The sequence below is a fragment of the Acinonyx jubatus genome, chromosome B3 (assembly GCF_027475565.1).
Source record: "Acinonyx jubatus isolate Ajub_Pintada_27869175 chromosome B3, VMU_Ajub_asm_v1.0, whole genome shotgun sequence".
In the NCBI taxonomy this organism is placed as follows: domain Eukaryota; kingdom Metazoa; phylum Chordata; class Mammalia; order Carnivora; family Felidae; genus Acinonyx; species Acinonyx jubatus.
Genome location: NC_069386.1, coordinates 52,620,713 through 52,633,783, shown reverse-complemented (window position 1 = coordinate 52,633,783; position 13,071 = coordinate 52,620,713). Strand labels below are relative to the sequence as shown.

General features: G+C 35.3%; 1 protein-coding gene across 1 annotated transcript in view; it reads left to right on the top strand.

Moving 5' to 3' along the window:
• USP8 (ubiquitin specific peptidase 8) overlaps nucleotides 1-13,071 on the top strand; it is a 76,826-nt gene that overhangs the window by 31,603 nt on the left and 32,152 nt on the right. Inside the window, exons 5-8 of the mRNA XM_027067236.2 lie at nucleotides 133-292; nucleotides 3,797-3,839; nucleotides 5,689-5,833; nucleotides 10,416-10,578. Of these exons, the coding sequence (XP_026923037.2) occupies nucleotides 133-292; nucleotides 3,797-3,839; nucleotides 5,689-5,833; nucleotides 10,416-10,578 (511 nt within the window). The remainder of the gene's footprint in view (nucleotides 1-132; nucleotides 293-3,796; nucleotides 3,840-5,688; nucleotides 5,834-10,415; nucleotides 10,579-13,071) is intronic.

Here is a 13,071-nt window from a genome sequence, read left to right as displayed (position 1 = left end):
ATTTCAGTTGGAGGGAGAAAGTATGCTGCCATAAAATATCCTAAGGTAGGGTACCAATTTTATGGAACTGGAAGTCCTTTACTTTTCATGATCATGCCAATAAAAGACACCTTGACTTGTTTTCTCAACTAGATATGAAGAAGCTGAGGTTCGAAAAAAACTTGAAGAAAAGGACAGACAGGAGGAGCAGCTGCAGAAACAGAAAAGGCAAGAAGCAGGAAGAGAGGATGGTGGTACATCAAATAAAAGTTCCTTGGAAAATGTAATGGATTCCAGAGACAAAACCCAAAAGGTACTTCAAATTTATTCTGTGATGTTAAAAAAGACTGGTTCCTTTTTTTCAGATGATTTGCTTAAGGTGAGTTGAAGTACAACAACAATGTACTTTGAGACAACAAGGGTAAAATTTAATGTGTTTTTTATTAGAAATTGAGTTAAATATTCTAGCTTCATTTGATCCCAGGTTTCTCTTGGAGCTTCCATAGAACTGTGTTCTGTGCATTAATTAGTTTTTTTGCAGTCACTGTTAACTTGATTACAGTAGTAGAAAGAGCATTAAAGCTGTGATTTAGTATATCTGAGTTCCAGTCCCATGTCAGGTCTTGCTTAACCGTTCTGGGACTTCATTTCCTTACTGCCAAGTGAAGATCTTGAAATAGATGATTTTTAAGGTTTCTTCTTTCTAATAGCATTGAAAAGGATTTGGTGTACTAATTTGGTGCCTAACCTTTTATCTATTTCTAGGGTCTCATACTCTTCCCTTTGCTTTTTCTTCCTTTCTGCCCATTTCCCTTTCCTCTTCTGTTTCATTTTATTCAGCAGCTCCTTGAAATCTAGCTACATCATTTGTTTGCCAAGAACCATCAGTGACTCACTCTGTACCTGCCAGCTACCACTGTCTACTATATCTCCTTCCTTCACCTTCTGAGGAACAATTCTTCCTAAAATATAATTTCTTTTTTTGGGGGGGGGGGAGCTCAACCGACATTTATTGAGGAGTTACTATATTCTAGTCACCATACATTATCTATAGTTAATTCTTAGAAAAAAAATTTTTTTAGATTATTTATTATTTAATTTATATCCAAGTTAATTAGCATATAGTGCAACAATGATTTCAGGAGTGGACTCCTTAATGCCCCTTACACATTTAGCCCTTCCCCCCTCCAGCAACCCTCTGTTCTCCATATTTAAGAGTCTCTTATATTTTGTCCCCCTCCCTGTTTTTATGTTATTTTTCTTCCCTTCCCTTATGTTCATCTGTTTTGTATCTAAATTCCTTATATGAGTGAAGTCATATGATATTTGTCTTTCTCTAATTTCTCATAGCATAATACCCTCTAGTTCCGTCCACGTAGTTGCAGATGGCAACATTTCATTCTTTTTGATTGCTCCATTGTATATATATACACCACATCTTCTTTATCCATTTGTCTGTCGATGGACATTTGGGCTCTTTCCATACTTTGGCTATTGTTGATAGTGCTGCTATAAACATTGGGGTGCATGTATCCCTTCGAAACAGCATACCTGTATCCCTTGGATAAATACCTAGTAGTGCAATTGCCAGGTTGTAAGGTAGTTCTATTTTTAGTTTTTTGAGGAACCTCCATACTGTTTTCCAGAGTAGCTGCACCAGTTTGCATTCCCACCAGCAGTGCAAAAGAGATCCTTTCTCTCCACATCCTCCCCAACATCCATTGTTGCCTGAGTTGTGAATGTTAGCCATTCTGACAGGTGTGAGGTGGTATCTCACTGTGGTTTTGATTTGTATTTCCGTGATGATGAGTGATGGTGAACATTTTTTCATGTGTTGGTTAGCCATCTGGTTGTCTTCTTTGGAGACGTGTCTGTTCATGTCTTTTGCCCATTTCTTCACTAGATTATTTGTTTGGGTGTTGAGTTTGATAAGATCTTTATAGATTTTGGATACTAACCCTTTATCTGATATGTCATTTGCAAATATCTTCTCCCCTAAAATATAATTTCTTAAACTCTGTTGAAATTCAGGGAAGGATTTCTGCTTTATTTTTTCTTAAGCATTTTGTAGCTTTCAGCTATCATTTGTGTGTGAATCATCATTGGTTTCATTAAGAAATAGATGTTGAGGGTGCTTGGGTGGTTCACTTGGTTAAGCTCCTGACTCTTGATTTCAGCTCTGGTCATGATCTCATGGGTTTGTGGGATCAAGCCCTGCATTGGGCTCATCCATGCTGACAGCATGGAGCCTACTTGGGATTCTCTTTCTTCCTCTCTCTCTGCCCCTCACCTGCCCGCACTCTCTCGCTCTCAAAATAAATAAATAATAATAAATAAATAAACATTAAAAAACATTTAAATATTTGACCTTATACTAAGCACTGTGTAAAAAGAAATGAAGAACTAGTGGTTTGTTGATTTTAGGAACTCATAATATAAGCTAAATAACACTATCTTAGGGAGATATAGGTTAAATGGCTGATATAGATAAATACAAGACTTCAAAGAACTATGTGAAATGATATTTTAATCTCTTCACTTTGTTGCCTTTCCAACAGGAGGGCCAACTACTTTTTTGTTACTTTTATTTTTGTTTAGCCTTTTTATATTGGGAAAAAACCACAATTAAACACTGTTACCCAGTTGCAACAGTCAACTAACATTTGTCACATTTTTTTTTGTCACATTTTGTATCTGTACCTCTCCCCTTTTCTTTTGCTGTATTATTTCAAAGGAAGTTTCAGATAACATACCATTTTGCCCCTAAATATTTCAGTATGCATCTCAAAGAAAGGGACATTTTCTCAATAATGACAATGCTATTTTTCCATCTCACAAGATTAATAGTAATTCCCTGATGTAATGTAATATCCAGCCTATATCCACATTTACCCACTGTCTCATAGTGATACTGCAGAGTTGATTTGTTTGAATTAGGATCCGGATGAGGTCCACCTACAGTCTTTTGGTTGTTATGTCTCTTAAATTTAAGTCTCTGTAATACTCTCTGCTTGAGTTCCCCTTTAATTTTTTTTGTTTCATGCCTTTGGCTTTTTAATACTAGATCAGTTCTTTGAAATGAACCAACCACATTCGGGATTTATCCGATTGTTTCCTCCTTGTATTATTTAATTTCTACTTCTATCTTCCATATTTCTTGTAGGCTGAAAGTTCAGCCTACCAGCTTAATAGGATTCAGGTTCAGTTTTTATTTTGGCAAGAATGCTTAGTAGGTGATACTGTGTACTTCATAGTGTATAATATTAGGAAGCACGTAATATACATTTCTTTTTTAATCTTAGTAATGCTAAAATGGATCAGTAGGCTCAGGTAGGTCATTGGTTTTCCCATCTATAAAATGAGTTAGTACCTGACAGAATTATCATATGTTGTCTTGGTTAGAAAATACAAATTTGTAAGACCTTATATTACTTCATCTTCCTTTCATTATATAAAGAGAACTCTGAAGGGAATTGCCAGAATTTTTATTTCATTGCAAGAAATATTCTCTCATTAAATTAAATATTAAATTTCTGTAACAGTCTATGCTTTTACATTATATTTAGTCATTAACTGAAGAAAATTTCAAGGAAGTGTTAAATGATTCTGATGTGCTGCTGGTTATTTTAGCTGTTATCTATTGCCAGATAACATGGGGAAGCCATTATTGTTCATCTGTATTTTAATAAAATGCCAGTACTCCACATGCTTCATTTTCCAGGCTTTCAGTTTCAATGATGTAATAGAGTTGAACTTTATGTTTCTATGAAAATTTTTACTTCTATTAAAGTTGAAACTTTTTTTTCCTGTGAAATAGATAAATGGTGAAAAGAGTGACAAAAATGAGACCACAGAGAAAGGTAAGTGTGACAGAAAGAGGGAGTCCTTTTAGGTTATTATTGAGATCTTCTTTTAATCAAAATAAGCTTCAGATTTTACACAATGAGATCTTAACGTTGTGTCTAATTTGTATGTAAGCTTTATCATTTTTCTTAGCCTATGCAATTATATTGAAAATGTGTTTATATTCCGTATATATCATGGGGAATATTTATGGTAATATGTAATTAAAAACATCAAAACCACAGTTTATACTTTTCATTCTTTTTTTTCAAGATGTAGTTTAGCATAGCAGTTAAGAGCATGGACTCTCTGAAGTCAGACTACCTGGATTTTGCTGGCCCCTCCTGAATTTCCATGTGATCTTGAGCATGTTATTTAATCTCTACCTTAATTTCCCCATCTGTAAAGTGAGGATAATATTAATACCGATTTTATAGATTTACTGTGAGGATTGAATGAGTTAATATATTTGAAACTCTTAGTAACGTGATATGAGGATTTGTGTATTAGCTATTATGACTTATGGTTCTAGTTTGTAGACCTAATTATTTAAAATCTTCACTCCCCTCAAAAATATCTACACCAGTAATTTGGATATTATCCATAGGTGGTGTTGATGTTCCAATTACACGTATGTGACCTATACAACAGGACTCAGACAGTTGCCTAAGTTTTCCTTTCTCAGAAAAGATTTAATTATTAATTGTATGTAACACTAAAATAAATTTTCTATTTAAAGTATTATCATACAACAATTTAAAAAATAAGATACCTTCCTAAAAGATGTTATTAATTCATTCCAAGATTTGTTTTTATCTATGTTTTTTGTATCTCATTCTGCTTAGGTGTTATTTCCCTAAGTGGTTTGTTCCCAACTTGTTTAGATGATTTTGTTGTCAAAATGATCTTGATGGTTAGAGAAGTAGGGTGGTTATTTTCAGCTGGGTATTTTAGCTTAGGAGATCATGTGACTACGTTCTTCTCACATCTCACTGCCAAAATAGTTCTTTACATTTTTAAGCTCCCTTGTAGCAGCTTTTTATCTTTTTAATATTTATTTATTTACTTTTAAAGTTTTTATTATTGAAGTATAGTTGACTTTGTTGTGCTTTTTAATCTTTCATTTCAGATGGTAGAAGCTGTAAGAGGAAAATAGCAACATAACAAATATTTATTTTGGTTAAATATTAAAGGGCTAGAGAATAAACATTTTAGGCTTGGGGGGTCACTGAGGTTCGTGCTGTCACAGCAGGAAAGCAGCAGCCATTGACAATATGTAAACACGTTTGTACAGCTGTGTTCCATTAAAAACAGGTGGCCATAGTTTGTCAACCCTTGATGCAGAACACAAAAAACAAGCCTTTGACTTGTTACTCTAGGAATACTTGAAAATCTAAATGTTTTTTAAATAGTCCCCATAAGACCTCATCAGAGACTTTTTAAAAAGAATTTAGAAACTGTCAAGAATTTTTGAACCATGGATGTTTTTTTCTGGTTGACATTTTTCAAATGATTTAATTATTAAATAGAGAATAAGAAAATCTTCATGAGATACATATATTAATTTCCCTTATTTTGTACCAGCGATAGTCAGCACCTGATGTAGTTGTAACCTCAACAGCTAGCTTTGGTATTTAAGCCTTCAGAAACAGAACATTGAACTAGTTTCTTGATGAATGTCAAAAACACAAATTATATTTAATGTTAGTTTAAAAAGTAGTAAGTAGTGTGATGGGATAGCAGGTGTATGACACCTAGTGTACTTCACTCTTCTAGAAGAAGCAATTATTGTCCTGTGTTTAGTGATAAGAAAGCACGTGGAACTAGGTGTTTTTTGTTGCTTATATTGTCTCTCTTGATTCCAAGGGGCAATCACAGCGAAGGAGCTATACACAATGATGATGGATGAAAACATCAGCTTGATTATAATGGATGCTCGAAGAATGCAGGATTATCAAGATTCCCATATTTCAAATTCTCTCAGTGTTCCTGAAGAAGCCATCAGTCCAGGGTGGGTCATTGTGTATTTAGGTAAAGTGGTTAACTGTAGACAGTAGTAAATGTTACTACTTACCATCCAGGCTAAATATGATAAAGTAGGCTTTCTTCTCTGGTTACTCCGTAATGTTACACTTTACTCTTTCTCTGAAGGGTGGTATAAAGAACACTTTGGTTTGGGTGTTTTCTCCTATTTGTGACATTTGTAGTCTTATTGGAAGAGAAGTGAAGCTGCCTTTGTGTGCCCTCTCTCCCAAGGTTTTTTTTGACTAATTTTTCCTTTTTTTATTTATGAGCTTGTGAAGTATATGCACCAAATTGACTAAAATCATGAACTGATTGAATTGTTTTTTTATTTAGGAATACCCCATAGTGGGGCACCTGGGTGGCTCAGTTGGTTAAGCATCCAGGTCTTCATTTTGGCTCAGGTCATGATCTCACAATTCATGGGATCGAGCCCCATGTCAGGTTCTGCACTGTTAGCTTGGAGCTTGCTTGAGATTCTCTCCTCTCTCTCTGCCCCTCCCCAGCTCATGCTCACTCTCACTCTCTCAAAAACAAATGAATAAAATTTTAAAAATTAAAAAAAATAAAAAAGAAATATCCATCCTGTTATCTGTAGTAAAAGAGTACATAAATACTTTTTTTGGGGAAAAAAAAGTATCGCCAACTGATTAAGTAAATGGATAGACTCCAAAGTCAGACTATATTCAGATCGAAATTGTTTCTTCTCAGCTACATTACTTCTAGCCAGTGACCTAACCTCTCTAAGCCCATATCCATCTATAAAATAGGAATAGTAATATTACCTATCTCAGGTTTTGAGAAGCTTAAGTGTAATTTTATATACACAAACTTACCACAGTGGCTGGCACTAGTAAGGACTCATTAAATTTTTTTTTCTTTTTTGATAAGGATGTTAATCTATAAAATAATGTAAAGTTACTTGCATGAATATATTATGTATTAAAAACTATCATCATAATGACAGAGCTAAACCTCCATATCCAGGGCTATTTTTAGTATTTCAAGTGTTAAATAAATTATATAACCTCTCTGGGTCTTAGTTTATGGGATTGGATTAAAATCTATGGCCCATTTTAAGATTAACTTAAACAGCATTGAAAAGACATACTTTTTAAATTAAGTAGTAAAAAAAAAGTTGGGGGGGGGGCGCCTGGGTGGCTCAGTCAGTTAAGTGTACGACTTCGGCTCAGGTCATGATCTTGCTGTCCGTGTGTTTGAGCCCTGCTTCAGGTTCAGAGCCTGGAGCCCACTTCAGATTCTGTGTCTCCCCTCTCTCTCTGCCCCTCCCCCGCTTACACACGATCACACTCTCTTTCAAAAATAAATAAACATTAAACAAATTTAAAAATAAGTAAATAAATTAGACAGTAAAATTTGCATAGTTTTTGGCACATTTTTTGATGCTTGATAAAGTTTGACCTGAAGAATAGGGTGCTTTGTAAATAATGCTGTTGAAAAGTGACACTAGAGTACTTAGTCTAATCAAGTGGGTGTCACTGTATTCCTAGGATTTGAATAGACAAAATTGTATTAATCTTTGGATGGTCTAATCTGTACTAACAGAAAGCCTGGGTTTTTATTGAGTTTAAGTGTTTCCCAAAATGCGAGAAATTTGACTATTATGAAACTCATGATGAGTTTAGGTTGAAGATTAAAGAGTGATGAACTGCATGCCAAGAAAATTATTCCCCTTTAACTTTTGTTTCAGTCTTTCTGAAGTCATTAAAAGAAGTCTGTTTGCTGCTAGCATTCCTTTTTAATATTTGCTTATCTTTCTCACCAGAGAGTAGGCCTTAGAGCTTTCTGGAGGCAACAGTATCTACAACTAGCTGATGGTGATTACTGTATTCTTTATTTTTGATTTTTTTTAAAACATTTTAATACCATATAGCATACATACAAAAGCACTCCTGTCCTAAGTATTTGGCTCAGTGAATTTTCAAAAGCAACACACCCATTTAGTACACCCATTTATCTGACCAGAAATAGAATATTACTATCACTCCAGAATCCCTTCATATGCCCTCTGTTAGTTACTACCCATATCCCCACCCACCAAAGGGAACCACCAGCTTCTAACAGAATAGATTTATTTTTGGGGCGCCTGGGTGGCTGAGTCGGTTAAGCATCTGACTTTGGTTCAGGTCATGATCTCATGGTCCATTAGTTCAAGCCCTGTGTCAGGCTCTGTGCTGACAGCTCGGAGCCTGGAGCCTGCTTTGGATTCTGTGTCTCCTCTCTCTCTGCCCCTTCCCTTCTTGTGCTCTGTCTTTCTCTGTCTCTCTCAAAAATAAATAAACGTTAAAAAATTTAAAAAAAAAAAGGATAGATTTATTTTTGTCTGTTTTTGTATTTTAATTAAAAGGAAATATATAATCTATAGTTTTTTATATATCTGGCTGCTTGTACTCCATATTATTGGTGTAGTTATGGTTCATTCTGTTGTGTGAATAAAGCATAATTTTACTGATGTATGTATTTTACTGATTATCATTTATTCATTAGATATGCTGTTGTTCCCATGTATATGGGACTGTACATTTTCCTGTTAAATTTAAGTAAAGGATCACTTTCAATTAAGTAATTAAATTAATAATTGTTTATTAAATAATAGACATGGTAGGGCAAAATTGCAGCAATTTGTAAAGATGTTACATGAAAGACTGAGTTTGGGAAATACTAGTGATACAATTATTTCCTAAAGTGTTTTTTATAGAGTACTAATCTTGAGTTTTTAGACTAAAAGGCAAATATATCCCTAGAGTCAGGGATAGTCTTTAATATCACATTTTAGGGGTACCTGGGTGGCTCATTTAGTTAAATGTTTACCTCTTGATTTCAGCTCAGGTTATGATCTCACGATTCGTGAGTTCAAGCCCCAAATCAGGCTCTGTGCTGACAGTGCAGGACCTGGTTGGGATTCTCTCTCTCATGCTTTCTCTCTGTCCCTCCTCTGCTTGAGCACTGTCTCTCTCAAAAATAAATAAGTAAACATTAACAGTAAAAAGAAATCATATTTCAATTTTTTTCATTCTTATCACTATATATCAGGTGAGAATATTAGGAGACAGTATTTTATATTTCTTCTCTTTTCCTTTATTTCCTACAAGATATAGTAGCCAACATTATTATATAGGAGCAAGTTTTTTTTTTCTTTTAAATAATCTAAACCATTTCTTTTACTTATGAATAAAAGTGTACCAGTCCTGCCCAGCTTGCCAGTATTATCTGTTAAATATTAAAATGCTTAGTGTTTTGCCAGGAATAATATGGAGTTTCTTACCTGATGGAACAAATTTGCATTATTTGTTCAGTCATTCAGCACTCATAGACTGAGCACTAGTTTTCTGTGGGCTGGATTGCTATGGTTCTAAGTACTGGGGCTTACCTACTGAACAAAAATTTTGCTTCATGGAGCTTATATTTTAACAGGGAGGTGGGATAGCAAAACAGACAATAAACCTTAAAATATATGTCTGCTATTTAATAAGTGCAATGGAGATGGGTGTATCAAGTGTGTACATTGGGCTAGGTATTAAAATTTTAATCCAGGAAGGCTTCATGGAGAAGTTATTACTGAGCAGATTTTGAGAGGGTAAAGGAAATGAGTGATGGCAGTTATCTGAAGGAAAAGGATTCCAGATAGAAAGGCACAGAGGCAGAGACCCTTAGGCAGGAGTATACCTGAATAAGCAGGAACTACAAGGAGGCAGTGGCTGGTGTCGAGTGGAATAAATGGGCAAGTAGTTAGTGATGAGAAGTTAATGTAATAGGATTTGGGGGGGAGGGGCTATGCTGCAGGCCCACTCTAAGGACTTTAGGTAACTTTTAAATTAACTTTTATGTGAGCAAAAGACATGAATAGCATGCTTTAATGTACAGTTGATATTTTTCACAGTTGATTATTTAAAAGGCAGCACAGCAGAACAGCTAAGAGCATGGACGTGAACAAGATTGCCTGAGTTTGAAATTTGGCTTCACTTGGCATCTGTAACCTTCGATAGGTCACTTAATATTTTTGTGCCCCAGTTTCTCCATTTATAAAATGGGGTTAGTAATGCCTACTTCATAGGATTTGTTGTGAGGATTCAGTTGAGATTCTATGAAAATAAAGCATTTAGGAGAGTATCTGGCACATAGTAAATGCTCTATGTGTTTGTTAAATAAGCATTTTGGTATTTGGTTAGCAATTATCTACATAGGTATAAGAGAACTGAAGTATAAATAATGTTACCCAAGTGATCCCCCAGTTACTTATATTTAGCTGAGAGAGGTGTTCAGATGACTTCTTTGTTTGCAGTTTTGGCTTCCTTTTTTGTGAGGGGTTACAGTTGATTCCATTTCTTTTAGTTTCTAATAATTACTAAAACATATTCCAGTGTTATGCAAAGGTGAAGTTATTAAACATTTTAGGATTATTTATTATCCAGACATACAATTTGACTTTAGAAAGAAATGTTGCTGAAAATTTACTGTGGTACAGACTAAAAGAAAACTCAGTGTCTTATATTAGTATATTAAGACTTTTTGTCTACCTTTGCCCCAATACAAATGTTAATACATTTCAGAGTCACTGCTAGTTGGATTGAAGCAAAACTCCCAGATGATTCTAAAGACACATGGAAGAAGAGGGGGAATGTGGAGTATGTGGTACTTCTTGACTGGTTTAGTTCAACAAAAGATTTACAACTTGGAACAACTCTACGGAGTCTGAAAGATGCACTTTTCAAGGTTAGCAAGTTTCCTTGTTAGTTCACTGTAATTGTAAGCCTTCTTTGGTTGTTAGAAAGGTATACTGACTAGCTGTTTATCTTAAGGATAAGAAGATTCAGCAGCTTTGGTTGGAGATTTTTTTGAAATGCAGATTTAAAAGACTAGTTTTGAATCATCAAATAATAATAAACTGATAATATAACATAAGATTAGAATTTCCAGGAACATAAACTGTCTAAAAAAAGCGTTATTTTTTTGTTTTAAGAATTAAACTATGACAGGGAGAAAGGCAAACCATCAGAGACTCTTAAATACAGAGAACAAACTGAGGGTGGAATGGGGGAGGCAGAGAATAGGTGATGGGCATTGAGGAGGGCCCTTGTTGGGATGAGCAGTGGATGTTGTATGTAAGTAATGAACTACAGGAATCTACCCCAAAAACCAAGAGCACACTTTACACACTGTGTTAGTCAATTTGACAATAAATTATATTAAAAATAAATAAAAAAGAATTAGACTACGAAACATAGAAGCAAAGGAAGAAGTCACTAAGGAGAAAAAGCTTGTTAGATTTGACTTGACAAAAATAAATTTGTGGAAAAATACCATATGATTAGATTGCAGAAGACAAATAGAATATTTGCAATAAATAGGGCAGTACAGTTGGCCTTTGAATAACAGTGTTTAGGGGTACCAACACCCTGCCACAATTTTTGACTTATCCCAAATTTTACTAATACTGTTGACCAAAAGCCTTACTTATAACATAAACAGTCAATTAGCAAAGTATTTTTATATGTATTATATACTGTATTCTTACAATAAAGTAAGCTAGAAAAAAGCAAATGTTATAAATTATATAAAATTATATAAAATAATGAAAAAATTACTGAAATCATAATTCAATCATAATTAAAATCACAGTTACTGTACTGTATGTATATTTATTGGAAAAAGGCCCCATATAGGTGGGTAAGCAGCACCAGGATAAGAATGGTGGCAGCAGTGGGCCTGGCCCTGGAATGGTAGGGTTCCACAGCCTGGTAACCTCTACTAGCGATGGCAGCCACTGGGTAGGCCTGTAGGTGGCGACAGCACCCTTGAATCACAGTATAGCTGCCTAGAGGTGTACCACCAGCCTGTGGCCATTGGCAGCCACAGCCTCATGTGAATGTTCTGGCCTCCAGGAGCCACCATGGGGAGGAGCATTCTGCCCTTGGCCAGGGAGGGTCCTAGGCCCAAGGAGGACCAGGGCAGGGATGAGGGAATACGAAGAATGCTGGACTTCCTGGGCAGCACCGACCTGCACTCTGGGGGGTGTGTCTCCACTTCAGCCTCACCTCCTGTCCACCAGTCCAGGGCTTTCAGCCTGACCACTCTGCTGGCACACAAGGACCTGAAGCTGTGTCCAGTTTGGGGCTTCTGGGAGCTGCTGACAGCTGGTGACAGCCTCAACAGGTTGCCCAGGTACTCATTTGGGCAACAGGCACAACCTCTGCACTAGTCGCTTTCAATTTGGTCCCATCGGTGGGCAGTTGTAAATGCCTGTGGCTTTTGCCATCAACTCAAAGGGGAGAAAAAAGTGTGTAAGTGGACTTGGCGCGGTTCAAACCCATGTTGTTCAACAGTCAACTATAGAACACCTAAAATATGAAGGAACTTTTGCAAATAAAAAAATTATTTAAGATAAAATAGTAAAATAAGTAGTGGACATAGGCATGAACAGAAGAGGAAATACAAGAGACAAACATAAAAACAATCATCTTTACTAGTAGAAATGCAGTTAAAAAAGTGAATGCCATTTTCTGATCAAATTAGCAAAGAAAAAATAATCAGTATAATTTGTTAAATTATTAAACTGATAGTACTAAATGAATGCTGGTAAGAATCAAACTTAATCTGCTCTTAGGAAGGTCAGTTGATGGAACATTACCCTTCAGGAGGACAGTCTTAAAAGCCTTAAAACAATTCATGCTTTAAAATAGGGAATCTAGAAATATACCCAAGTACAGATCGATACATGAAACTGCCAGTATTCAACTAGTTTTGATGTACAATACTGGCACTTTCATAAAGTTCAGCCTAAGATATATGTAGGTTTAGTGTATGAGAAAGATGATTTAACAAGTCAGTGTGGGGAAAAATGGATAAAAATGAATGGTTTGGAGACAGCTGGCTAGCCAGTAGGTAAAAAGAAAGGGGACCCCTACCTTACTTCTTAGATCACACCATATTCCAGATGGGTCAATGATATAAATATGTTGATTGAAATAGTGAAGTAGTACTAGGAAAAAGCATTTGTAGGTCTTGTAAACCAAGACACCATGAAGGAAGATAATGTATTTGACTGTTTTAATTCCATAAATAAAGTAAAAATCAATCAGGAAAATAATTGTAACATATATGACAAAGAGCTATTTTTCTTAATATTCAAAGTACATTCACTATGTACTAAGAAAATAGCAAATTCTACTGAAAAATGGGCAAAGGATGAGATTATTTAAGTCATAG